General features: G+C 41.4%; 1 protein-coding gene across 3 annotated transcripts in view; it reads left to right on the plus strand.

The window, feature by feature from the left end:
- ABCB5 (ATP binding cassette subfamily B member 5) overlaps positions 1–23201 on the plus strand; it is a 36915-nt gene extending 13714 nt beyond the window's left edge. For 2 of the 3 annotated variants that reach the window (XM_074574827.1, XM_074574826.1), the window contains 17 exons: positions 688–813; positions 2033–2236; positions 3484–3654; positions 6243–6404; positions 6893–7132; positions 8604–8750; positions 9184–9288; positions 10132–10209; positions 11320–11403; positions 13271–13474; positions 14330–14430; positions 15790–15930; positions 16418–16574; positions 18210–18407; positions 19293–19499; positions 20504–20650; positions 21173–23201. In XM_074574827.1, the coding sequence (XP_074430928.1) occupies positions 688–813; positions 2033–2236; positions 3484–3654; positions 6243–6404; positions 6893–7132; positions 8604–8750; positions 9184–9288; positions 10132–10209; positions 11320–11403; positions 13271–13474; positions 14330–14430; positions 15790–15930; positions 16418–16574; positions 18210–18407; positions 19293–19499; positions 20504–20650; positions 21173–21370 (2670 nt within the window). In that variant the 3' untranslated portion in view covers positions 21371–23201. The remainder of the gene's footprint in view (positions 1–687; positions 814–2032; positions 2237–3483; positions 3655–6242; positions 6405–6892; positions 7133–8603; positions 8751–9183; positions 9289–10131; positions 10210–11319; positions 11404–13270; positions 13475–14329; positions 14431–15789; positions 15931–16417; positions 16575–18209; positions 18408–19292; positions 19500–20503; positions 20651–21172) is intronic. The other variant, XR_012585484.1, reaches the window with a different exon arrangement.
- Positions 23202–27523: the final 4322 nt, after the last annotated feature.

Here is a 27523-nt window from a genome sequence, read left to right on the forward strand (position 1 = left end):
TATTAAGGCCTCTCCAGCAGTTACCTTGTCAAAACAGCTATTTATATTCTAAAAACAGAAGAAAGCAGGCTTGCTTCTCAGCAATAATGTTTAGCACCTTAGAAGTATTTTTCTGTGAGATTCGTAACTAAGTGTTATGCTACTATCTAAGCATTGGAAAACAGGACAGCAGGAGAACATAAGATCCCGAGCCTGCTACCAGATCACACAAATTGGAGAAAACGAGCTATCAAGTTGAGAGTACTGTGGCTGTGTCTATATTAGTTGATTTGAGTGTGCTGGGGAATTTTCCCAGGCACTGGAATGCAGTGGTCTATGCAAGGGAACTCTTAAAATGTTTCTTGGCATGAACTTGGCCTGTTCCAGTTATCAATCTTCTCAAATAATTCCCAGGCTTGGTTTGGTAGACAGAAGGATCCAGGAACCATTCCCAAAAGGCAGGTTACATGTAGCCATCCTGTTTTGGAGGCTGACACACTTCACAAGGATAGATGCAGGCTCTTTCATATCAGTGACCCAGAATGTTCCCAGGTAAAATTAACTTACTAAAATTGCCATACCTTCAGACCGTGCCCCTTATTACTGTCTTGATTATTGATACAGTTACCTTGACAGGCTGTTCTCTAGTCAAACTTCTCAAACTTGTCAAAATAATATTATTTATTTACGTGTTTGTTTTCTTCACAGATCCTCAAAGGTCTAAATTTAAGAGTTCAAACTGGGAAGACCATTGCTTTAGTTGGTGCCAGTGGCTGTGGAAAAAGCACTACTGTTCAGTTGCTGCAGAGATTCTACGATCCTGTCCAGGGAGACGTGAGTGCCTGCAAGTATACTGTAGAAACTGAGAGCTATTAGGATAAGCATGAGTTTCCCATATTGACTGAACCTTTATTTTTATTTTCATTGAATTTGGGCATATCTCTGTATAGTTCAGTATTTCCACAATTTAAATTTAAAATGATCTATCTTCTTCTGTTGGCTTGACTTCATTATTCTCCTTGCAGTATTATGCCGGAAGTAGTAAATACCACACATCTTTGAATAGATGCAAGATCTGAATTTAAAATTATTTTCACCAACAATTGGCTTTTAAGGTTCTGAAAACTTTTTTAATCAAACAGTGCTCTGCTGTATTTTGCATCCTTTTAATTGAACGTAAACTAAAATCTGGAGAGAGTTTACCTATTTTAATGGCTGTTTTCTTGGCTCATTTTTCTTTATTTGCTAACCCACAGCCAAAGTTTCTGTTGTTACATGTTGTACATCTGCTCTACCACTAAACATTTGATCCAGTCAGTAAATGGTAAATACTTTTCATAAGAAATTTCCTAAGGAAAAAAGGAGGAAAATAAACAATATGTTTTTAAGGAAAATGTACTTTTTGTACTTAATATTTGAAGACTGCTACTTAGTAGTTGTTACTGCTAGTTGGAACTAGATAAGCATTTCAAATATTAAACACTGAACTATCACTAAAGAATGTATCGAGGTGGCTATCTATTATCAACACAGTTGTTTCTTAAACTTATTGTTTCTGTGGCTGTTCATCCCTGTTCATCAGTTTGCTGTTCCTCTCCTGTCAGTGTCCATAGGACCACAGTGCAAATGATCTAGGTTAAAAATAACTTTCCCTTCCTTTTTAGTCATCTTGGATTATTTCTTTGATCTAGCGTAAAGCACAGCCATAGAAGCAATTGTGTAGCCACAACTGTGAGGGCAGCAAACTGGCACAGGGGCATGAGAACAGGGTAAAAAGTACGCATGGTTATTGAAAGGGAAAAAAAAAAGTCAACAAAAAGCTCCCCTGATATCTTCTCTGCTTATGCTGCTTCTCATCGTTTTCTAGCTTATGCAGTGGATGGAAAAACTACAGTTGTAACTTCTCCCTCAACATAGTTTTCTACTAACAACAATATTTTTTTTTCTTTTTTTTTGTCCTTGTAGCTGATGCTTAAGTCAAGTAATAGTAATTAATTGACTTATTACTAACAGAATGCATTTCCTCAACTTTGACATGCACTTTTCCTCTCAGATTACCTTAGATGGTCAGGATATTCGGACGCTTAATGTAAAGTGGCTAAGAGAAAATATTGGTGTTGTGAGCCAGGAGCCTGTTTTGTTTGCAACAACAATAGCTGAGAACATTCGCTACGGCCGAGAAGATATTTCTGATGCTGAAATTGAGCAAGCAGCCAAGGAAGCCAATGCTTTTGACTTCATATCTAGGCTGCCTGATGTGAGTTCATGAACTTCTTTTAAGTGTAAGAATGAAAGGTCCATTTAGGCTGGTGTCCTGTTTCTTAGAGGGAGAGCATGGGAATTCAAGTTGTAATATAACTTCCCAAAATACTCTTATAGCCTCCAGCAGCTTTCAGTTCAGGGACTTTCTGGACTAGATATTGTGCCTTTGTTTGGTTGCCCTCAAAGGATTTGTGCCTAAGTCTGGAAAAAATGTCAATGCCTTAACTCAGGCGAAAGGAAGCTTCACAGCTGTATTACCATCCCTACCCATCTTATGAGGCATGGGAAGAGTTGGGCTTTTAAAGAGAAGATGCAGAAATTCAAAATCCTTTTTCAGGAGCTGTCTGTACATTCAAGGGGTAATGGAGAGTGGAAGTAAATAAGTATGCCCTGAACCAAGGCCATTTTCAGTAGCTGGGAGCTTGAGCTCTCCCTCTTCCTGAGATTCACAGCTTTGAGCCCTCTCCTAGCAATAGGTACCTCACTCCTTTCAGGGTGAGGGTGGGAAGCGAGATCAGTCATTCAAAACACATCCTCACGAATGGATGATGATACATCCTTCCTTTTGGTTCTGCAGTTAAAAAGGTGTGGACAAAGTGCCCACCTGGGATTTGATTTCAAATTCTTCTACTACTGCAGAGACCTCAACCTCCATCTCTCAAACATATGCCATTTCTAGCCATGTTGGTCTGCTCCAAGGCTTTTTCTTGTCAGGAAGAGTTATTTGATCATATTTACTCTTAAATAGCTATATAATAAAAGACTACCATAGACTTTGAGACTTGCCACTTCGGAGTGAGTGACACAGTCAGTAGGAACCAAGCCTTGTCTCCAAGGGGGGGTGTCTCTGGTTTAGAGGAGGCAACGTTAGAGGTCCTGGTGGGTCCCTGTGATCCTAACCCTGTTGGACAGCTAGGTAGTCATCAGTAAATAAAGAAATGTCTTTTACGGGCTTGTCTTTAGAAAACCCAGGGTTTGGAGCACTCTCTGAGCAAGCTGTAAAGATCAGGACTTTGCATGCCTAACTTTGAATTTACAGTTCTTCAAAGTATGTAATGGGGGTAGGAGGGCTTAGCTGAGGGCTAGATGGATGGATGTAGTTGCATGTTTGCTCTGCCTATGCTAAAGTCAGCCAGACAAATCCACCTCTTGTCCAGAAGCTGAGTGCTTACGATCGCATGGTGAAGCAAAGATTTCACTTAAGTCATTCCACAACTTCTGTTTTGTTTTCTCCTTTCTCAGAAATTTAACACGATGGTAGGTGAAAGAGGGGCTCAGCTGAGCGGGGGACAGAAGCAGCGAATAGCTATTGCCCGTGCCCTGGCACGAAATCCCAAAATTCTTCTTCTGGATGAAGCTACATCTGCACTTGATACTCAGAGTGAATCCATAGTGCAAGCAGCTCTCGATAAGGTAGGAGTCATGTTATTGAAGCTACCAATCACCATAAAAAGGTGCAACAGCACTTAAGAAAAATTAACATACAATTTTCTATTGGAATAAAGAGCACAGGAAAATAAAATTTGGATGGATGTTTCAATATCAGTGTTTTAACAGGGAGTTTAAATGTTCAAAATTTTACTTAGGAATTATGTCTATTTGGTTTTTTTAGTGTTATTGCTAAATACCAAGACACTTACACTCACGTGTAACTGTAACTTGGGTCTCCTGCACTCCCTTCCTCAAATCACAATTGTTCATTTGCTGGCGAAATTTTGATGGCATCTTATTAAGGCAAGGTGTGCGGACTGAATGGCCTTTTTCAGGTAGATTAATAGAAATGTATAGTATAATATTCTTAGTAGTCGTTCGTTGAACAGTTGCTTCATAATTTTCAGAAAGCTCTTGGGATTTATCCATTTTCTTTCTTTACAGAGACTGAATGCAAATCACAGAACAAAAGCAGAGCCGGTTACAAATATTGAGTCTCTGCCCGTCTCATGTCTTTTTTATCAGCCCCGCAGCTTTAGGGTAGGCTCTGCAGAGGACCAGAGCTGTCAGAGCTCGTACCCCGTGTCTCCGTCCCATCAGCTTACAGACCCTTCCTCACAGCCCTCCTTCGTCAGCAGTTTCCACCAAGATATAGTGGAGCCTGGAGGCTTTGATTAAAAAAGAAATTCATGTTTGGGCCGGAATGATTTTTTCATTTATCTAATATTTATTTTAATGTATTTTTAAAAGCTAAGTGAAAAATCCTGCCTTTCATTTCAGTAGTTATGCACAGAGAGATATGAGTTACAAGTATGGCTCAAGGGAAATACGGAATTTACCTCCTTCATTGCCAGTCAGTTTGAATCTGAGGTAAAATGTAGCTGTCGGTTATATTCACATGACTACACCGACATTATTAGTATCGAGGTAACATGTGGATGCAAAAATAATATTCATCTAATCTAATTTGTGTATAAATTATATTATTGCTGCAAACTTAAGCACTAAAAGATTGCCACTTCAGCCATAATTTAGCCTTCTTCTGCATGTTCTTTAATTCCATGATCAAATGCTAACGTTTTCCAGAAGCTTATTGCTTCATTTAGTGCATAACATAGAGGGAGATCACTCAATTAAGGGGACTGTTCTATATACTCTTCCTCATCTTTCAGCACGTTCCCAGAACACACCAAAATGAGCCCTGAATCATAATTTATTCATCTTTTCACAGTTTTTTGATGTCCACCAATGTAGTCCCCAAATGGGATTTACAAATTTCTTCTCAACATCCCCGAGTGGAAAAAGCGGTGCTAATATCGCTCATTATTTTCACAGCTGAGGAGCCGAGACATTAACCTCACAAAGGCACGCCGTTTCTGAGCAGCCATATGCAGATGCTTGTAGTCTGCTGTTTTTCAGATAACTTTGCATCTTGTAAAGCATTCGGCTTGTTCTGATCTCAGCTCCCAGCTGCAGCGGTGAAGGCTCTGCACCTCTGCGCAACAGGGCACAGGTGTGAAAATGGCACCAAGACAGATCTCCTGTGACAGGCTTTGAGTGACTCTGATCTGTGAGAACTTGATGGCAGGTGTGGGGGAAGAATCCAAACCTCCATGGAAGCATTCATCTACTGAAACTGTCCTCATCTTCTCCACACCCCTGTTCCTGTGCCCATATGATGTACCACTTCTGCAGCAAGTAACTTCCAGCAGGCTCCTTGACTGCAGAACGTATTTGCTGTGTGAGGTCCCCTTGGATTTCTCCTCCTGTCCCCAAGCCACTGTCCGCTCCAGGCGTCAGCGAGGAGGCAAGCCGCTCTCTCCAGCAGCCGCAAGCTGGCCTGCGCTCATTTGCTGCACACGCCACCGGTCTGTGTGTGGGAGCTGGAGAGGGATGGAGCATGTAACCTGCGGACCAAGGCTTCGGCGGCTCTCGCTGCCAAATCCCAGCAGGCCCCTGCAAGGAATGTATTAGTTGACAATTTGAGTTGTAGCTGATTTCAAAAGACTGGGAGAGAGCTTTAGGGAGTGGCTAAAACCCATTTCTGACCCCAGATGTGCTCCATTCCTCTACGTTTTCCTGCTAAGTCTTGTGAGAAGTCATGCTAATGTTGTACTTCCAAAAATATGCATGGACAGCATATAAAGAAAATATCCTTTCTTTATTTACAAGCTGTCCTAGCTTTATTTTGAGAGAGATCTAACTGTGCTCTCTGCATTTCCCTCCTGTGCGTGGATACACATGGAAACATTTTCTGGGCAACTTAAGCTCAAACAGTTCAACTTTCGTAAAATGTCAAGTAGCCTTAATTATAACCTTTAATACATGTATTGTCTGTCTAATAAAGTTAATGTGGTATTCTCTGCCTAAATTACGCAAGTGAAAGTGTCCTTAGACTGGTAAACAGGAGACCTGAAAGCAGGAAAAAAAGTCTTGGCCTTAGAAGAAAGAATTCTTTTTAAAGTTTGGATTTATTTCACATTATAAATGCCTAAAATAACTTCGTTTTATTTCTGTGCTCTTTTGTTGCCCATTTTAATGTAAACTGCTTTTGTTGTTTATTCTGTAAGGCTCGGGCTGGCCGTACCACCATTGTGATTGCTCACAGACTGTCTACCATCAGGAGTGCTGACACCATTGCTGGATTTGAGAAAGGCATCGTGGTTGAACAAGGAACACACAGTGAACTCATGTTGCAGAAGGGAGTCTACTATTCTCTTGTAATGCAGCAGGTAAGAGCAAATTTCTTTATTTTCTTTCTCCATTTCACAAAGTTGTGAAATGCTGGGATGTGGAGTCATTTTCTCTCTGTAGTTCCTGCGTGTTGTCCAGCTGGCGGCTGCTCAGTCGCTCTAGTCTGGGCACGGACACGGGCTTGGAATTCTTGGGGGTTTTACCCATGGAAGTGTTTCATCTTTGCACAATCCAGTATGTCAAAAACATAAGTGAGTTTAAGGCACAGACTACATAATTATGGCATAGCCACAGAATTGTTAGGTTCCAGGTGGATTCCATAGACTGCTTAAAGAAAAAGAGAAAAGCGGGGGGCAGAATCAGGACCAAATAGTCTACTGCTCTGCCATTACAGACTAAAATATAAGTGGCCTATAGGCAGCAGTGATCACATGATTGAAAGAGCAACACTCATGAGGAAAAAAAGACAAACTTACTTCTCCCTGCTCAAAAGGCCTCGTGATTGCGTATCCTGAATTCTCACTAGGGTTGCAGCAATAATCTTCAAGGTGATGGGACTTCAGAAGAAAGTGAAGACACAGGGGCTGAAGAATATGAGGAAAATGGCAGAAATGATCGTGTGGAGGACCTGACTCTTCAAGATCATTTTGAAGAATCAGCAATCTCTGGGAGAGGCAGCATTCGAAGAAGATCCAGCAGATACAAGAGCAAGAGGTGCTCTTCTAAGAAAAAGTTCTCTGGGAAAAAGAAAAAAAAAGAGCTTGAGGTCGGTATTAAACTTTAGTTTAGAATTTTAATGGTAACATAAACACAAAGCACAAAATTTTAATTACTTTTCTATAGCTGGCTGCCATGCAACCTTTACTCTGGTGCTATTACAGTCAGTACTCACCAGCCTGAGTATTTGTCCTAGGAATATGGGGACAACCGCGTACATCTTACCAAAAAAACTTCATTTTAACACTATTGACTTAGTGTGGAGCTGGAAAAAACTTGTGCTGTTGATTTCCTATTTTGTACTGCTTGAACTACAGCATTTTTTTGCATGAAATGTATTGGAAGAGTTGTTTGGCATTTTGCGGGCTCGTTTTGTTGTGGGTTTTTTTAAACCTGATTTCAGGGCCCTTGACGTGAAGAAATAAAATGTAAATTCTGAAGTAAAACCGTGGATCCTTTTAAATCTGTGGAAACTAGGATCTCATCTGTAATACAGCATCAGATTATTTAAACTACTTATGGAAGCCTTAGTGTAATTTGTATCTATTGATATTCCTTCTCACTAAAATATAGCTTCCAGCTAATACGTATTTGAAATAGCACAAAAGAGCTGGATGCGTTCCTATTATCACAAAAAAGTTATGCAACTACAAAAGATACTTTCTGTCTGTGTATTAATACTGCTTAAGACCTCAGAGGAACTAGTGTGTGTTCATGCTCAAGACTTCAGTATTCATTACATCCACAAAAAATTAGGCAATAAAGCATCCAGCGGTTGTAGTTATTTCAGAAAGCTCAGCCCACTTTTATGGTTGAGGCTTAGCCACCTTCATTCAGCATCCAAAACATGGGATAAAATAACCAGGAAGCAAAAGCAACTTACTCAAAACACTGCCTAATATTTTGTCTCATTTCCAATGTTTTTATTTTTTGCTTTTCCAGAACTCTCCCTATGGAGGCATAGGCACTTGAATAAGCAGAACAGGGCAATTTTTTCTACTTTCAAAGGAGATACAGGCTAACTGACTGTTACATATGCCTCTTTCATGCTTTTGGTAATGATGCATAGGCTATAGTTTGCAAAAGAGAAAGACGACCTCTCTACCCAATTGTGTTACTGCCAGCCCACTAGCATTTAGCTGAACCGAAGGGATCTTTTCTGTGCTCCGAACAGTGAGACTTTTAGTTCTTTATAAAGATTCAAGTGTTAGTTGCCATTCATGGTGACCAGTCCTATCTGACTTTCAATGAACTGTCCTGGCCCTTCTCCTCTCATGACTTAGCCTTTTGTTAAGTTTTCTGCCTCCAAACTTTTACAGCGCAGTTGAAATTCTAGGATATGAAACAGCAAAGCTGCAGATATCCAGCACGTTTGCTCACTCCATGTGAAAGCACAGAGAGGGCTTTCAGTAGTTTACCAAGACAGATGACTACTCAAAGCCTAATGAACACCCACTGTCTGGGGAATTTCATGCTCTGCAACTTTCCAAGGAAAACTTGCAGTTTTCCCTTTCCTGTAGGAAGAAAATCTCCCTGCTGTGCCTTACTCAAGAATCTTGGCTCTGAACAAACCTGAGTGGATGTATGTACTGCTGGGAGTCATTGCTGCTGCCGTCTCAGGTGGGGTCCATCCTGCATTCGCTGTTATATTTGGAAAAATCATTGGGGTAAGGTGTTTTGTTTGGGGTGGGTTTTTTTTGGCAAATGGACATTGCAGTCCTGAGCCTCTCTCATGCTTGGCCAGTTCTCCCTATGTAAGACTCTGGGTGGGATTCACTTGTATAAATGGATCCAATGAAAAATGGATAAGTGTTGGTGAAGTGACCCTCTATAAGCAGAGCCTCGTGGAATTGCATTTGACCAGCAGAGGAAAGAAGGAACGATAGTTGGAGCTGGAGGAACAAATTAGCAAGATGTAGGTTTAATGGAAAGCTGGACTGTTGTCTGGCCCTCAACAGAAAGTTGACTGCAGATTTGTTTCAGGATCCAGGATGCTTGCTAAGAGAAATTGAAGTAGACAAGCTTCTTGAGATGAAGGCTGGTTTATGTAACTGGCATTCATTGTCTATGTACTCATTTTTGTGTTTTTTCTTGCCATAGGCTTTTCAAGAAACCGATCCAGAAAAGAGGAGTAAAAACACTTTGGTGCTTTCTTTAATGTTTCTTTTACTTGGAGTGATTACCTTAGCAGCATACATAATCCAAGTAAGTGTCACTACACTGAAATGTTAGAAGTTCTTAACTCCCCAGCAGGCTGCAGGTACAACTTGTATCAATGCAGTCTGAGAAGAAAAACACCAATCAGAGCTTACAAAAACACGCAGAAGTGCCAGGGTTCTTCCTGAGATATGTTGGGTTTATGGATGTTTTTGCTTAAAGACATGTGTCCATATTTGCTGTTGGTTTAAATAAGCCACTGAAGGCAACGTGGATTCAGCATGATTGAAATCAAAGTTGAGGGTCTGGCCTTGAAAGTCAAAGTTAAGACTGACATTTCTCATTGATGGTCTATAGGCTCTTGCCAAAGTAAGTATAAAATAGACTCTTTCCACAGCAGATGGTGTTTTTCATACCATCAAGCAGACTCCATCATTTGCTGTCCTCTTATGACTGCTTCAAAGCTGGCAGGAAACAGTCACTGCACATTGTCCTGTCATGAAATCCCTTGGCTGCTTCAAAGCTGGCAGGAAACAGTCACTGCACATTGTCCTGTCATGAAATCCCTTGGCGTGACTGCTGTGAGGGATGTCGCTGGTAGCAGTCAGAATAGGGAGGCCAATGACTAGATAGGCTGATTTATCTTCTAGTGCTGCTGAGGCATACGAATAAAGCACTGCAACGAAGCTCCCGCCTTCTTTGCTATGTTGCTTCCTTTCTGTGGGAAAATGGAGCTTCAGGTTCCAGGAATGAGAACGGCCCTTTTCCCAAGATTTATATATGCACAGGGGGGTTACAGGAGACTTTTTGGTGTCATTGCTTTCGTTGTGCAGCTTTATAAACAGAGTTAAAGCATCAGATGAGAAAATGTGACTCTCTTTCCTCTCCCAGGGATTCATGTTTGGGAAGTCTGGGGAAATACTAACAATGAGACTGCGCTCTTTGTCCTTCAGAGCATTGCTTCAGCAGGTATGAATTATGCGGCTAGGGTATCACGAGAGCCAGATGGCTTTTGCAGACTGTTACAAGGTACACACTGAGTTTTAATTGTGTGGTCTGGAGAAAAGAAAACAAAATATGTCTCTTCTACCACTAGCTTAGGAAAAAGTATAACTTTTCCGAAAATCTCCTAATACATGTGCAATTTGGCTCCGTGCTGCTACTGCGAATAGTCTCATTTTGAAGGAGTGTCATTGCAAATATGCATATTTCTGGCATGTTATAATATGCACACACTTTGCAGCTGTCTGTGTGTGCAAGGAAGACCAATTTTTCCCTTGCTTGGGTGGTCATGATGCAAGTACGTAATATATAGATTTGTCTAATCTGTTTAGATTTCTGTAGATTTAAATCTAGATACTGCAATCCATAGCAAATAGACAATCTGATAACTTTTTACTGAAGAAAAATCAAATTGCCCTATTGCATCAAGAATTACCCATGAGAAGAATAAAGTTACTTATATTAAACCCTTTCTGCTAATTTGTGCGATTTCATGTTACTTACATAGGAGTTTTGAGAGTTCGTAACTTGGCACTCCACACACCCACTGGGGACAAGAACCTTTGTGTTCTTAGAAACACACGAAAGGAACTAGGAGAGGGCAAAATTAGTGATTAAAAAAACCTGCCATAGCCTTTGGAGGTAAAAGGGCCTCATTTCCTTTCTGTATGTACAAATATAGATGAGCAATTGCTCTTCTATAGTTAATGGAATAGGTAACTTGTAAGAAGAGAATAGGTAACCTCTTCAGGCCCAAAGAAGAAATGAGTAAAAGGAGTTTATAATAAAAGTTTCTAAATAGGCACATTCAGAAGAACATCACAGCTTTGATTGTGAACAATTAGATGTTCAAAACAAAATAATACTTTTTAAGCTTTTTTTTTGGTTTATTTGGAAAATGCTGACTACAAAGGAAGAATATTACAGTTAGCCATCATGACTTGTACTTCCATTTCCCCATACGTTACTTGAGCTGGAAATTTTGAGCTTGTTCATTTTACTGGTTATCCTGATAAATCTGAAATACGGTAAGAACCTCTAATTACTTGAAACAAAAATTACTGTGCTTTTTTGCAGGAGGTTGGATGGTACGATGACCAGAAAAATGCTGTTGGTGTTCTGCTAACTCGGCTTGCTACAGATGCTTCCCAAGTCAAAGGGGTATGCTGATTCTTTTTTGCATGCTTTTTAAATAATTTTTTCCTTACAAATATTAATTGCAATTGGCAAGGGACACTGAAATTATTTCAGAACACAAGGTATTAAAGTTAACCCACAAACTGGCAGATGCATTTACATAGCATGCTGTTGACACCTTGGAAATGGCTTCCCAGCTGATAATTTATGAGAGCTATCAAAAATGCAGCAAGTCTTTAAGCTAAGTATATAATAACTGTAAACCACTTCACCATGCAAAGTGAAATATGCATATGTGCTGGGGACCAGAACCAGTGGACCCTATGATGGGTGTCCCCTGAGTACCATGAAGAGGTTGCATCTGCAGAGGATACAAACCCTTACTGACCTTAATGAAGAGAATTCTTCTTCCCACCCCCACCAAATGTGTTTGACACACAAGCAGACCAAACATTTAGGAATGTCCTGGCACTAATACAGAACACCCGGGAGGCCGATGGCCAAGGGAGGGAATGACTCAAGTGCTGGTATGGGAGAGGTGGCTGCTGGACACTGGCAGGAGAATATGGCAAATTCTGCACAATTCCTACAACTGCTCACCTCATCAGCAGTCCTGGATAATCTGCCAAATGTATCTCTGTTTCTTCCCTTCTCCCTGGGGGGAAAAAAAGAAAATAAATCACTGTAGGACTTGTGGGGGAAAAGTTTACTGGTTTGTTCTAAGATGCCTCTTTTTTCTTCAAATTTGTACATCAAGAATTCTTTAATCCCTACATTTTTCAGTCTCAGTAGACTTTTATTTCTCTCTTCTGTCCTCCTTCCTTATAGGCTAGTAGTGACAAAACTTCGTCATTTTCATCTTTTAAAGATTCAGTTTGTTTCAGTGGCATTGAACTAGGTCACTCTGTCGGGGCAGTAGAAAGGAGGGGTACACAGAGTCCCCTAACTACAAAAGGCAACTAAGGGCATGAATTGCTCTCCAAAGCTGTTGTGTTCTCTGGAGCGCTACAGAATGTCAGTAAGTACCGTGCCTCACGCTGCACTGGCTGAAGTTTCCAAATCCATATTTATGTGCAGCCCCTAGAACATATGGCAACAATTCACCTTGGCGTTGGTTTAATTATTACTTTTTTAAATTTTATTGAACAAGAAAAGTCTTTTAAGGGCAGCAAAGTCTTTGGCAAAAGAGAGAATTTTTGCTTCCCGCCCAAGGATTTTTGTTTTTTCCATCAAGCCAAACTTTGGAAGATGAACTATTTCCACAGGGCTGTTTTCAGACCTTTTTTCTACAGATCAGAGCCCACCCGGATGCTGGATGCTAATCATCTCTCATTTTAAAACTTCTTGATGAAAGGTTACACAGGCTGGGAGGAGACAGGAGTTCTTCAGTATGAGTTCATCTTTCCCACTTGTTATCCCCGCGAGATAACGCATTTGTGCAGGGCGGCCAAATTCAGGTTTTTTTGTGAGAACTCAGCCCCAGGTGCAGCAGTGCAAGAACCTGAGAATGTTTCCACCACTGTTAGTGGGACGGGTCAATGGATGACTGTTGTTAGAAAGAAGCCCCTCTTGCCTAATGCTGGGCACCCAACAGCCAACCTGCCATACTGTGACACTGGCCACAGTCTTCTGTCCCTCAGGTAGTGCTGGAAGTCCCAGACATTTCATTAAACAACAGCCGTGACCAATCGTTTAGACTCCTTTAACCTCATTTGAAGGCCTGAATGCTGGCAGGTAAGAGGAACATCTAGGAACTGTAACATAAGTAGGTGCATAATGTCCAGGCACGTCACCACGCAGGGTTTTGCTTCCAGCTGAACACATGGCCAAGCGGTGATATAAGTAACAAAATCTAATGATGGATATTTGGGGGTTTCTGGGGTTTTCTTAGGCAACTGGAAGCCGACTTGGACTGATGACTATGACTGTCTTTACCCTTCTGACTGCCATCATTATTGCTTTTGTATACGGCTGGCAGTTAACTTTGCTTATCCTGGCCTGCATTCCTTTCGTTATTGCTACAAATGCTGCGAGAGTTAGCTCTGTGTCTGGTCATGCCGCAAAAGATCAAAAGGCTTTGGAAGAGGCTGGACGAGTAAGTTCCCCAATTTTAACTACAGGGTTATGGTGTGAGATCACTTTTAAGGACAACACTGTAGCTGTATTACAGCTGACGCAATTATCCAAGCTAAATGAAAGGGGTGAAAGGAGAGGACGGGGCAGGGTGGGAGACAAAGTGAATGTTTATATATCCGCAAGACAAGCAAAACATAGATAACACAAAACATCTGTAAATTAGGCCATAAAAATGCGTTTGAAAGCCTCCATAGCGGGTTTCTGGGCAGGGACAGCTGTAGCAGCAGCAGCCCGGGCAGTGGCGTGCCCTGTGCCGAGGGCCAGCAGCGGAGCCCTGCGCTGCTCTCTGCGGTGGCCAGGAGCAGTGCGGGGCTGAACCACCGAGCACTGCCGTTGCTACTTTCTTATTCCATCGTAAAATGCAGACCATGAATGTGCTCAAGAGTTTCGGGGTACTGCCCTCATTCACCTGACAGCGTTCTTCCAGGAGACAGAAGCAGCCCATACGAAAGTGCAAGCTGTGTCCAGATTACCGCGGTTTGTTCCGATGTGATGCAATAGGGTTTAAATCATCGGGATCACAACCCACGGGTTAGGGGAGGGGCTACTGGGGTTTCTTGCCTGCTGGCCCAAGGTTCTGAACCCAAATACATTGTTGGCTTCAGCCCCCTCCTTGTCTTGTGACTGTGGGGTGAATAATCTCATTGCTCTGGGCTTTCCTTCACCTGGTAATAGACCTCGATGTCCTCTCTTAAGCAAGCACTTTGTGATCTAAAATAATAAATGCTAGAGAAGAGATCGAGTGTTTAGGGAGACATGTTGTAGATTGCAGTTGTGAGGAATTACCTCTTATTTGTTTTATCTCCCAATTTAGATTTCAACAGAATCCGTTGAAAACATACGAACTGTAGCTTCACTGACCAGGGAAGAAGCATTTTATGAAAGATACGTTACAAGTTTGAATGGTCCATATAGGTGGGATCATCTTCTTTAATCATTCTTTCTTTGTACACTTTAGTCTTTCAGATTTATTGTAAATACATTTCTTGCAAGCTATCCAATACCCAAAAGATTGGGAAAGGATATCAATAGCCGTTTACATAGTTTTGAGATTTGTTCACTTGGTATATTTTAACATACATTCTTAAATGCAGAGTGAAAAGACATTTGCAGGATTTGCCTTTTCATTATGCAAATGCTTTATAAACTGCATTTTCTCCATACGTATTACAGAATATTGTGTTTTCTTGTGTATGCCTAGAATATAAGACACACGTTCACTCCATTTCTGTATATCAGATTGACACTAGTTAACTCAGGAACTGACTGTTAATTCCCATACCGCACCCTTTATAACGAAACCCAGTTTTATCCCCCTTAGATGACTTTGAAACCTCGAAATAAACTTCATATGTTTCCCTTTTTTGACCTGCTACATTCCACTGACTTGTCTCCACTGAAACACATTTGGACCATCGGGGATGCCAGACTTTTCTAGCTCCATTTTATTTAAACAAAATAGCCCAAAGTTTCATTTGTTTCTTTCCTCCTTCAAGGTAACTAGTGTAAAAGAAGGAATTGAAAATGATGCATTGTATAATCTGTCCTCGGCCAAAACAGTGCTAAAATTCAGTGTCTGGTGAACTGATACGGGCAGGATGCTCTCCTGGACTGTCAAAGGTCTCTGATTTACAGCTCGGACTAGAAAGGAGACTTCCTTTTCCTCAGAGAGCATCATAAACCACGAGGGCAGAGAGTCCTCCAGACTCTGATTCAGTGTGCATTCAATTAGCTACACAAAATGAAACTTCTCCAGAAGGACGGATTGAGAAATAGAGGCTTAGCCTAAATCCCTGCGGGGATACCCAGCAATAGGTCCCTGCTCCGAAACGGGATGAGAGGTCTCTGCTTGGACGGGAAGACCTGGCGGAAGCCCGCAGGGGCTCTTAGCCTGGGCTGGAGCCTGCTTGTTTTTTTAATACAGTGGCTTGTAAGTGGTAGTTATTAAATTGTATTATTTTTTAAACTGCTTTAGTGGCCTGCCTTGCTATAGAAAAGCAAAGGAAGAGATTCAAGATAGCATAACTAAGAACGAAGGATCTCATTGCTCTAACTTTCTGTCCTAGGGGCAGTTCCATGGCAGGATGCAGGATGCTTTTAGGGTCCGGCAGGGGCTGTTTGTGAGTGTGCACATATTCTGAGCCGATTTGTTGTGTTTTCAGGGGGTGAGGTGTATTGCTTGAAAGCTTTAACCCAGACATCTGGCCATCCCCCAGCCGGTGTCTGCTGTTTCTGTTTTACAAGTTATTTACAAAAAGTCTCTTCCTTTAACAGAGATTCTCTGACAAAAGCCCCCTTCTATGGATTTACCTACGGAGTAGCTCAGTGTGCAAATTACTTCATTAATGCAGCAGTCTTCAGATTTGGGGCATGGCTCATTGCCCATTGTCTGAGCAACTTTGAAAATGTATTTATGTGAGTATACTTTCTAAAATGTAGGAAAAAAAAATAATCATCTAGACATGTCATAGGGATTTCAATGCATGCAAATTATTTTATCTAATTAGAGAGGTAATGGGGCATAGATATTAAAGAATTCAGTCTGGTTGGGAGTGCAGTTTGGGCAGAACGGCTGTTTTGGGGAAAGGTGTGTATTCAGGCAGTGAAGCAGGAAGCGTGTGGCCATGCTCAGTGCGCCTTCACTGGAGAAGTCTCTGGCATCCTTTCCAGATAGAGGGTATTGCCTAGAGAAGTCCTGTGACACCACTGCTCATCTATAAAGTAGCTATAGGAATAACCAGAACTTTCTAATACCGGATGTCATTTTGAGGGGTGAGAAACTCCAGAAATCTCATAATCTAAAGACACTAAAAAACCTTATTCTGAGGATTTGTTTTACACATGAGGAAAGAAATGCATTGTTCTCTCTGAAATGAATGATGCTTTATCTCTTGGGTTTTAGAGTCTTCTCTTCGGTCATATTTGCTGCTATGAATGTTGGTCAGTCTGCTTCCCTGGCACCAGATTACGGCAAAGCTAAAATGTCAGCTCAAAGAATCTTTCAGCTTCTGGACAGAAAACCTCTAATTGACAGCTATAGTGAAGAAGGTGAAAAATTGGTAAGGCTTTTTGCAGTAAAAACATGAAACAAACTAAATTACTAATGTTTTATTGTCTAAAACTGTATTCATAGTTTCTCTTTTTTAGGGTGTCACAAAAGACAGACATTATATAAAATAGTGGTACTGATTCATTATTTTTAATGGGCCATGTTATTTTGGTTTTTCGGTCAAAACTGTGCACCCTTAAATGTAGTTTTGCTCTGAATGAGCTAAAAAGAAATATTACTTTTTGTTCTACTGCCCCACATCTTAAATGGCTTCAGGAAAACACTGACAATGGTGGTTCCACTCACAGTTGCATTGCCTTTTTAAGAGTTTACAGGAGAAGTAAAATATAAGTGGATTTTCCTGCTGTTTTTGTAGATAAGAGAGAGTAGTTCCTTCAGAGACAGAGCAGTTTTGCCAAAATCCACCCTCTTACAACTGTGGAAACTCTTACAAGTAAAAATGTGCTCTTGTGAAGTCAAAACTAACTTAGTGAATAATCTGTTTTGCTCTAAGGTTGGGGGGGGGGAGGGGAGAGGGGGAGGAAAAAAAAAAAACCCAAATTAAAACACACGAAAAAAATCCCCCCAAAATCACCTCTAAACCCAAATTATCATTAAGGAAACTGACATCAGCACTTGTCAAATTTCTCCATGAAATGCTTTCAGTTTGCGTGATCTGGAAGGATTACTTTTCTACATCCATCTAAGTTTAAAACAGTAGGTTTTAGATGGTAGCACCTACCCAGGAAACCATGATCCAGTTTCTATAAGTTTATACATAGGATTTTCAGCCCTTAAAGATATGAGCACACTTTACACATCTTCTTGAACCAGGGCCCTCCGGCACAGGCATTGAAAGATTTGGCACAATGTCCCTGGTGAAATAGAATTTAAATGAAAATATTTCTAGTGTAGACTGGACTCGAATACCAGTGATGCCTGTGACTTCTGCACAGCAAAGCTTTGAGCCCATTAAATTAGATCACCAGCTGCTGTGAGAGCATTGTACTCGGTGGTGCTGCTAGTAGGTAGGTAGGGCTGGCTCCCGCCCTCAAGGACAGGAGAGGCAATAGCCTTAGTGTGTGTCCCCGTTCTTCCACTTGTGCTTAGAAATCCAGCCTGCCTGGAATGGCTAATTAACAGCCAACATTGCTGTTTACAACATGGTTTGTCCTACACAGCTACCTACCAAAGAATTTAGCTCTCCTATCTTAATAGCTGATCTTGACCTTGTGTTGCGTTCGTTCAGATTGTGCTACCTGCAGTGCGAGACCAGGAAAGCAAATGCTATAGGTTACGTCAAAGTAGAAGTGCCTCAATTACATGTGTCAGAAACGAAAAATCTTAATGTTTTTTACTTGTCTAAAGATACTCTTTTCAAAGGTGAAGTGAAAAATAGATACAAGAGATGCAGAAAACTGTTTCTCCAGAAAGATCTAGTGACTTACATCTGCAGATCATCCCATAAATAAGGACACTACGCTCAATCCAATATGTAATTTAAAAGAACTTCAAAAGCAGTTTTGAAAACATCTTCCCAAACTTTCTTGTCAGTTCTCTCACTTTAATAAAGTCTTACGAGTGTTATTATAGTTAAAGCTAATAAATGCTAATATGAGCATGTGAACTCTCCATTACTTTTCAGAGCAATTTTGAAGGAAACATTGAATTCAGAAACGTCCATTTCGTATATCCAACAAGGCCAGAAGTTCAAGTTTTGCAAGGACTCAATGTGAAGGTTAACAAAGGACAGACCCTGGCGTTAGTAGGAAGCAGCGGCTGTGGCAAAAGCACATCCATTCAGCTCTTGGAGAGATTTTATGACCCCATGGGAGGACAAGTGGTAAAAATAGACTTCTGTGGCTGTTACTAACAATTAAATCTACAGAACTCTGTCTTTCAAGGTTTCAGAGGCTTTAAACAATCCTGGCAATATCTCTGGTGAGATGCCTTTTTCCAGAGGTGTGGGTTACTGAGGTTGTGGTTCCTGCAGACAGCCTTGGGACCCCATGTGCTCATCATACGTGCCAGCACTGGCACCCGTGTTGGCACGGTGTGCTGGCTCAGGGCACAGATCTCACTGGGGAAGAGAATGACTACATCAGACTGTTGTCTCCCCAAAGCTGCTCATGGCCTGGTCACGCACGGGCATAATGTTCATGTCACTTGCTTGTCAGTGTGTAAGTCATCCCATTAATATGAATTCATACATTAGAGACGCATACATGCATCAGATAATACAAATGTAATCCCACAGGGATGCTACTGCGTCACCTTCAGAAGGTTGCAATGGGCTTTTTGATGCAGTCCCCACTAATGGGTATAGAAAGCCCAAAGAAACCTCCTTGGAGGTTTTACAATTGAGTTAAAGGCCTACAGCTGTAGATATTTATTGTTGTGTTCCGCTCCTTAGGGATAGGCTTTCCCATGAGGTTCACGGTGATTCTTGTGGTCAGTAGGAAGGACTGCAGGAACAGCCTGTGATCTGCTCTCAGGGTTTCTGTCTGCTGGGAAAAAACCACACACAAAATTGAAAACTGATGAAAGGAAATATTTCATCTATACTGCGGGTTCTTTTCCATTTTGCATGCAAAATTTACTTGATTTCAGCAGGGAATCTAAAACGTAACAGGCTTCCTCTTCCAACCCGTTGTTTCCTGTTTACAGTGTATGTCTGTGGATGAGCTCTGTAGTCAACTTGGCATCATTTTTTCTGTTGATTTTCTAGTTAGCAGATGGATTTGATACCCGATCTTTGCATTTACAATGGCTGAGGTCCAGGCTGGGCCTGGTGTCACAGGAGCCCATTTTGTTTGACTGCAGCATTGCTGAAAATATTCGATATGGAGACAACAGTAGGGTGGTTAGTCAGGAGGAAATTGAAGCAGCAGCTAAAGCAGCAAACATTCATGCCTTCATTGAAAAACTGCCAGAGGTAAGACATGGTGGTCTTCTCTTCCCAGTGACATTAGATATTTGGAATGATATGGAGAAATCTAGGTAATGCTCATTTACACAGATCAAATTAAAACTAAACATTTTTGTTTCCCTTAATAGGAAAAAGTATAGAATTTATTTAAAAATCTCAGCATGTTTTAAGCTTAAAATCCTTCTTATTTTGTTCAAAAGAAGACCCATGTTCCAATGAATATAGTGGTAGACAAAGCAGAATACGAGGGGGGGAAATAGGAGGACACTCTATGTACAAATAAGTCCTCATAATATTTTTTTTGATGTTTTTTCCTTTGACAGCTGAAACTTCTCAGGTTACTCTGAGAAAGATGATGGGGTTTTTTTTAAATAATTCAGTAAAGCTAAATGTTCTATTTCTAATTGGATGGGCATGCACGGGGAGTATTTCTTAATAAATACAAAGGGGCAATAAATCAAAAGTGAATGACGGCATTTGACCTTCATGCCTGCCAAGAATTTGGCTCTAAGAAGGAAAAATGCTTTGATAGTTTGTTTTCATTGTAGCTCTGTGTAACTTGAAAATGATGTAATGATGCTGAAAAATATATCATCTTCGTAACTACTTATGACATTTGGGATTCTTTATTCACAAATAATGCAGGATCGGGTTCTTCTTGCATAAGTCAGTAAGCATTAAATCTCTAGTTACTCTTAGGACCATTTGCTCGTGGGCAGATGTCTGTGGACGCCTTACTGCTATATCGCTGGTGGTACCATTCAAGACCTATTTCAGTATTTGGGGAAGTAAATTTTCAGACCAGGTATAAATATGTGTGGCTGCATATATAACTGTTTATACTAGAGGTGTTTATAAAAGCTTAGCTTTATTAAAACCACTTGACACTATTCTTTTCTTTCAAGATGGAAATACCTAATGATATTTATAGCCGCATATAAAACTTAACTTTTCTAGTCTTCCTTCTCTAAGAGTATTCACAGGCCTTCTTTTTCATTTTTAACACTCAGAAGTATAATACCCGGGTGGGTGAGAAAGGAACGCAGCTTTCCGGAGGTCAAAAACAAAGAATCGCAATTGCCCGTGCTCTGGTTCGTAATCCTGCCATTCTGCTTCTGGACGAAGCTACATCTGCTCTTGACACAGAAAGTGAAAAGGTCAGTAATGATTACATGAAATACATATGTATATGTATACGGCTAGCTGCTTTCTGTAGAATAAAATCAACGCAAACATGTTGCAAATGTTCAGCTGTGAAACAACAGGGCAGGTCTATCATGGTAGCTCTTCCAGCTGTAAACTGTGAATTGAATGACAGGAGGAAGCTGTGCAAATAAACAAGTAGAAGACCCCAAAACTTTAAGGAGAAAACACCATGGGGAGCTGATACTCCTCAGCTGTCTTCCCATTAGCTGTATTTGATGGTAAATACCGAATTTGTGTTCTGACCCTAACTGGATGCCCAAGAACCCACTTCTCAATGTCTCCTGCTCATTTGAACAGTCTTCACTGCCCTCAGTGAGAAACCCTGTTGAGTAGGGGTCTCGTGTATGCACTGACTTGTACACCTATGGGAGATATATTCAGGTGATAAGAAAGACTAAGAAAACAAATGTGGTTCCCATGACAAGCGAAGGCTTTCCAGGTGCTAACAGCAATTTCACGACATCTGTGTGCAGGTCGTCCAGAAAGCTCTTGATAACGCCCGGCAAGGTCGAACCTGCATCGTCATTGCTCACCGCCTGACGACCGTACAGACCGCAGACATCATTGCGGTGATCCAGAACGGCAGGGTGGTTGAGCAAGGCACCCACAGCCAGTTGCTGGCAAAGGAAGGACACTACTATGTCCTTGTAAATGCACAAGTCTCTAATTAGTACTGTTTGCAGGGGGTTTTTTTAATTATTTTTTTTTCTGGGAAGACACGAAAAGCTTACAGAGAATTAACGTTGGCTCTGGCTATGCTAACAGAGCAGGGACCGTACGTTGCAGCCTGGTTGCTGTACCCAGTGTAGCCCTTGCCCCACACACTCAGGGCACATCAAAGCCCTGGGGTGGGTCATGGAAGGTGCACGGAGGAGTCCCAGGGGCTGAATCTGCAGAGCAGTTGTGGGGATCGCATGATCTGGAGGGAGACAGACCTGGAGTCATCTCATCCCCACCATGGCTTAGGTGAGGCACCCTGCTCCCGCTGTCCCCCCCAACCCTGGCCCATAGCAGGTGCCATCGACCAAGGCAGTACCAGAGTATGACGGTGGTTAAGCATGACGGATGGGCAGGGAGCTAAGTCTTGTGCTTGACCCTTGGGTTTCTTCACCAGTCAGATGCAGCCATAGGTCATCTTAATTAAAGATGACTTTCTGACTGCTGAGATTCCAAATAAAGGCATTTGTATTAAATTTAGAGAGAAGGGGCTGGATGCATGGGTTTGGGGTTTTTCCCTCACTTTATGACACATTTCTAATATTACCGTTCTTCAAACACTTCTTGGAGATTCAATATTCTATTTCAGACAGTAATTGTAATAGTTACAAGCTTTCCATCTAGAGATAAACTGACATAAAAGATACCATTGTTTTGTTTAGTATTTTTCAATCGCTGACCTAACAACGTTTAATCGCTCTTTGCATCCATCGGGGTAATTTCAAAAGTCTTGCAGGGGAGCTAGGATGGCTTCTTTTGGAGTGGACTCATGTCAGCCATGTAAATAACTTTTCTTTAAAAAAAAGAAAATAAAATTAAAAGTGGTTTTCAATATGAGATCCTTTATTTTGAATAGACACAGCTCTTAGGGACATGGTTTAGTGGTGGCCTTGGTAGTGTCAGGTTAATGGTTGGATTTGATGATGTTAAGGATCTTTCCCAACCTAAATGATTCTATGATTCTATGAATAATTTTAAAGATTGTTTGAAGAGTTGGGAAGACTCATTTACACATATGCTTTAATTATTGGTTATTCCCCTGCTATATTCCTCAGGGTGCTGCAATACATCCTTCAACAGCTGAAGAATATGTACTGCGTAGTCAAAGTGACTCAGCAGCTGGGGTTTTTTGGCTGGTTAAACCCGATTGCAGCATTTTAATTTTCCAAGGCTTTGCACGTGGCTTTGGGTTAGGATTTATGGCCTGGAACAACCTCCAGTAATTTCTAATTTCCAGATAACTCTGCTCAATTGTAGCAGACAAAACTTTACAGTAATGACTATATCCTTCGCTCATTTCAATTGTTTTCCGGTATCAGGATCCATGAGGGGAATAAAACACACAAAAGAAAACAAATTCTGGTCTCAGCTTTGCCAAAATAAATACAGTGGCTCTCCCTCACACATTTTTTCTCAGGGATTGTTATAAGAGGAGTTATCACTCATTCAGGCACCCCTCTTGTGTGACCTCTTCACTTTCTTGTGATAGGCAGATACTACATGAGCTGCTGCCCTCATTACATTCCCAATTATCCCACGTGGGCTCCAATTAATTCCATTTTCCCCATTTTGTTTCTGCACTAGAGTTAAAATTACAAGCAGTAAAATTTGATTCTCAGTTTTAAAAATAAAATATCTTCCTTCTTAATCCAGAAATCTTTTGTGGAAAGAAAAGAGTTGATTTTGTACTTTTGGTTTAGATGTATATGTGGTTTTCATTACAATTGTAATGAATAATAAATTTTTGTGATATTACAATTCATTATGATCTATTGCAGTAACAATTAAGTAAGATGAAGTAAAAATGGGAAATTAATTTAAATATATAAATAGAGGAGATAATAGTCACTAAACTAAGGCTCGGTAACATAATGAGTCATCTAACATCTGGGGCTAGTTTGTGGACCATCTTTGTGGAAAATACTGCATTCACATCCATGAAGATTACGGAGAAAAGAATCCAAAACGTGCTTCCTTCCCAGCAGCTTGGAATTATTTACTAGCACAGGGGCAAGAGGAGTGAGGTAATATGCCCTGTTTGACCTGGAAGGCACTGAAACTGCTGCAGCACAGTCGGCCTAGAAAAATAAGTTCTGTGACTTGTGTTTCCCCTTATTTGCACTTTCAGAGGTCACCATCACCTATCATGGAAAGAAAAGTGTCTGCACTTGCATCCCTTTTGGCACGTTCCTCGCACTTGCTTACGTAGAGCATTCTCACGCTGCAATAGCTGGACAGACCCAGTAGCAGCTACGTATGTTAAGGATAAACAGATAAAGGTCTTGAAGTAAGATGCTTGGCAGCACTGTGTCACGTCGTTCCTTATGGAAAGGCAGGCATGGGTTTCGGTTGGGACCAGAAGGAGGAGGCGCCGATGTGACGGAGAGAGCGTGTGTGCACCGCTCTGGGTTGCGGCAGCCGCGTGGGGAAAGAGCAGTGCCTGACGGCTGTGCCCTGGGAGCATCCTCTGCTCTTACCTGATTAAAAACGGGAAATAGAAAACACAAGTAAATAGCGTTGTTTTACTTAAGTTTACAAGTGAGATGTTACGTACCATAAGAACACACTGATTTGTCTCAATACAAACATACTAAAAGCCACTCATATCACAGCCCAGTTCAAAAGATCATCTGCAGATCTGAGAAAAACACCAGACAAAAGCAAGTCCTACCCAACACAAAAGAGATGGTGAGCAAGGAAACAGTAAAATCCCAGCCACCCGTAAGAATGACCAAAAAAGCACACTGCCATGCCTGCCCGCTTAAAGACAGACTGAGACGGATGACTCCATGAGATATAAATAGATTAATACACTCAGCTTGTAGGCACTAATAACAAACTCCGATGGTTTAGTTCAGACCGTCTAAGTCACCTTCCCAGCTAGATGTGCCCATACAGCTTGTAGGCTGTCTCCGACTAAAAGCAGACCTAAATTCAGAGATAAATGGATGTTAAAAGCACGCTTTCAGCACCAAACCCTAGACTGATACAGAGATCAAAAGAATTAGCCCTGACAGAAAAGAAAAACCTATAAGGACCCGTCTTAAGAGCAGAGGATTTGTTGGCCCCATCACTCTCTGTCCTGTGCTGCCATCTACCCCAGATGTCGGAGTTAAAAAAAGATTTCCCTTATCCCTGCCCAAGCAGGGGCTGGTGTTCTCCAAACATGCCCACAATATAACAAGTCACTGCTCGTGTCACTGAGGACTTCACCCCTAAAATGACTGCCACAAGGACAGTGATGAAGGAAACACATCAGCCCATGCTCGTCAAGGAACGCCAAAGGCCTCATTCATGACAAGCTCAGACATGTGCTTTATGCCAGCACTGATCCAAGCCTCCTGTGGAATTATTAAGGTATGATGTCTGAAAAAAGAGAGCGAAGATGTCAGAGAAGGCATTCATAAGGGATTTTTGGAGAAAGAACTGAGTGTTTCTTAACCACTTGACTCCATTGTAGTACCATACATAGCTGTTAGATTTGGCTAAAACTTTGCAATCGTTAGTCTAGTTACAATGTTAATTACTAACGCAGACTGAAGCCCCAGAGATGGGATAAGTAGTTGACAGAAGCGTGTGAACTAGAGGGCACAGGACCCGATTCTCTTTATGGCCTCAAAGAGTTAATTGTCCTCTTGTTTTTATGAGCATTGGAGCGCACTAATCCCAGTGGGTGTGGATGTTTCCCATTCCTGAATGTGCTATTTCAGTCTGAAATACCTGTCGGCAATTCAGGAATAACGGTGTTTGCAAAACAGTAAATTAATATAATGTTTATCATCACGTGCTTTTTCCTAAATGTCTACTTTCCTCTGCAGCCTATAATATTTCAATTTATATTCATCTAAAGCCTGTGAAGTACGCACCATCATAGAGAAGTTATTAAATAACGCTGGTTGTATGGCTGGAAGGAAAGCTTCCATTAAAATTGCAATTTGCAGCCCTTGTACTTTTAGCAACTATCTTCTATTTAAGGAGTGGGGAGGAAAGAACAATTGGAGTATTTTTAGGGTCAGCTGAAATACTAGTACATCAATGTGTACCTGGATTAGGTTTATGAGTTTAATTAAGATTTGCAGAGTTTGCAAAATTCCGCTAAACAATCTGTGGCAGGCAATACCTAACCTGTACTTTCTTGGCTACCATCAACACACGGTGTACCGCTGACTTTTCACTTACGTGTTTGCAAGCAGGGATGTGTCGTAGAGCTCTTGTCATACTGAGCTGTAGGAAAATTCCTATCACACCTGGGAGCGGGCCTATTTGAATGTTAATGGTCAGTGACTTCATCTAATTAGTAAGGGAAATGCTAAGGAAATATGTGGGATCGTTAAGGTCTGCTCACCTGACATTGCTGGAGGGTTTGAAGTGAAACTGCTCTCCTGGACTGTGTCTGCTCTAGGAAAATAGCTGCCCTTGTAACACCAGTTAAAAAAAAAACATAAACAAAACAGATCTTTATCTGCTAGTTCCTACCATATAGATATCAGCAAAAGAGCTAATAACCTATTGCCGATGGAGTTTGGGTTTCAAGGGTTAAATGTCTTCTCTGGATGAGGCTCGTGCCTCCCCTTCCACGAAGAAGCATTTTGTTACAGCAGTGCCCCAGCTCTGCCTGCATTTAGGGCTCTCCCACCGCCTGCTTCCAGGGGCACTCTACCCAGGGAACTCATTTTTTCTAAGGAGAAACAACCAAAAGCAGAAGCTTTTCATACAGTTTACCTGGAGCCGTCGTTGTGTCTTGCTGAAGAAGAAAATAAAGTGACAGCTTTTTCAAGGTATTTCCAAGCTCTTCTGTTTGCAAATGGGCTTGGATTATACTGGAGAAATGTGGTTTGGCAGTTGCTACAGCTGTACCCAAACAGTACGTGAACCAGTCAAGACAGTGGATGAAAGTCACTACATGACTTCTTTCTCTGTATCCATACTGCTGCATGTAGGGAAAATTTGACTTCGTAAAACATCTTCTCCACGTCTGAGACATTAATGTGTGTCTAATATCTTCAAAATAGTTAGGCAAGAAAAGAAATAGCTAGGCAACAAGGCTACAAACAGCATAAATGTATTTTCTTCTCATAAAATATACCTGAGGGGCTGCTTTTGCTAAGTCCTGACCCTTAGGTATTTGTAAAGGACTGATAGTTTTCTATGCAAAGGTAGAAGAATGCAGTTGCCTCGCTATTCTTTACCAACCTCCAGCTGCCCTATATATAAGCCTTACCACAGGTTGCCCATCACCCTGACATTTTCCAGGGTTATAGCTCTCCCTGACTGTTCTCTTCCAGTTGCCTGGGCTGCTTTTCCTCCTCAAGCACCTTCCCTTGCCCACACAGCAGATGCTGCACCATGTGGTCCGATGCAAAAGGACCGACAGAGATGAGAGGGGAAGTGCCAAAAGCAATAGCGGTGCAAAAGGATTACTTTCTAAAATTAACAAAAATTTCTCAGCAGAAGACCGGTCATTGCTCTCAGTAAGTGAATCATTTACACTGGATTGCTTCCATCTGCCTCTGCGCTTTGTCATCTAGACTGGAAGCGGCTCTTGTCTACCTGAGACCCTAGCAGTCATCTTCTCATTTTAGCATTTCTTGCCTACCTGGCTCATCAGCAGTTATGGCCAGGAACTATTTTCTGAAGCATGACTTTCCATCTGGAAATAATAATTTGCCGTGCCCTTAGGGAAGCTCACACATCCGCTTGAGTTATCCCCAGCCTGTCCAACGACACCGGTATCACATGCTCCAAAGCAAACTCGCTAAGCCTTCCTGCAATTCTCCTGAAGATGCCAACCTTTATTTTACTGAATGCTTTCTCAGAAAGATATTCTAAAGTCGTGTTAGCTCAACAAATAGATTTTGTGGACTTGTTTGAATTGACCATTGTATATTTCCTTGCTGTGCTGTTGCCACAGGAGTAACATCCTCATTTCTTTCTAATCGGTATGAACGTCATCTGTGACTACTGCCTTCTCCTATGCAGTCCAAAGCAAAAACACCTTGCAGTTAATCAATCACCACTGGAATAGTTCCTTTTGTTACGGTCCTTGAGGTTTGCAAGAATGACCTGAATATGGCCATTTTTGTGGAAATAATTGTTGAAGCTCACCC

This window comes from Larus michahellis, chromosome 2, assembly GCF_964199755.1.
Source record: "Larus michahellis chromosome 2, bLarMic1.1, whole genome shotgun sequence".
Lineage (NCBI taxonomy): Eukaryota > Metazoa > Chordata > Aves > Charadriiformes > Laridae > Larus > Larus michahellis.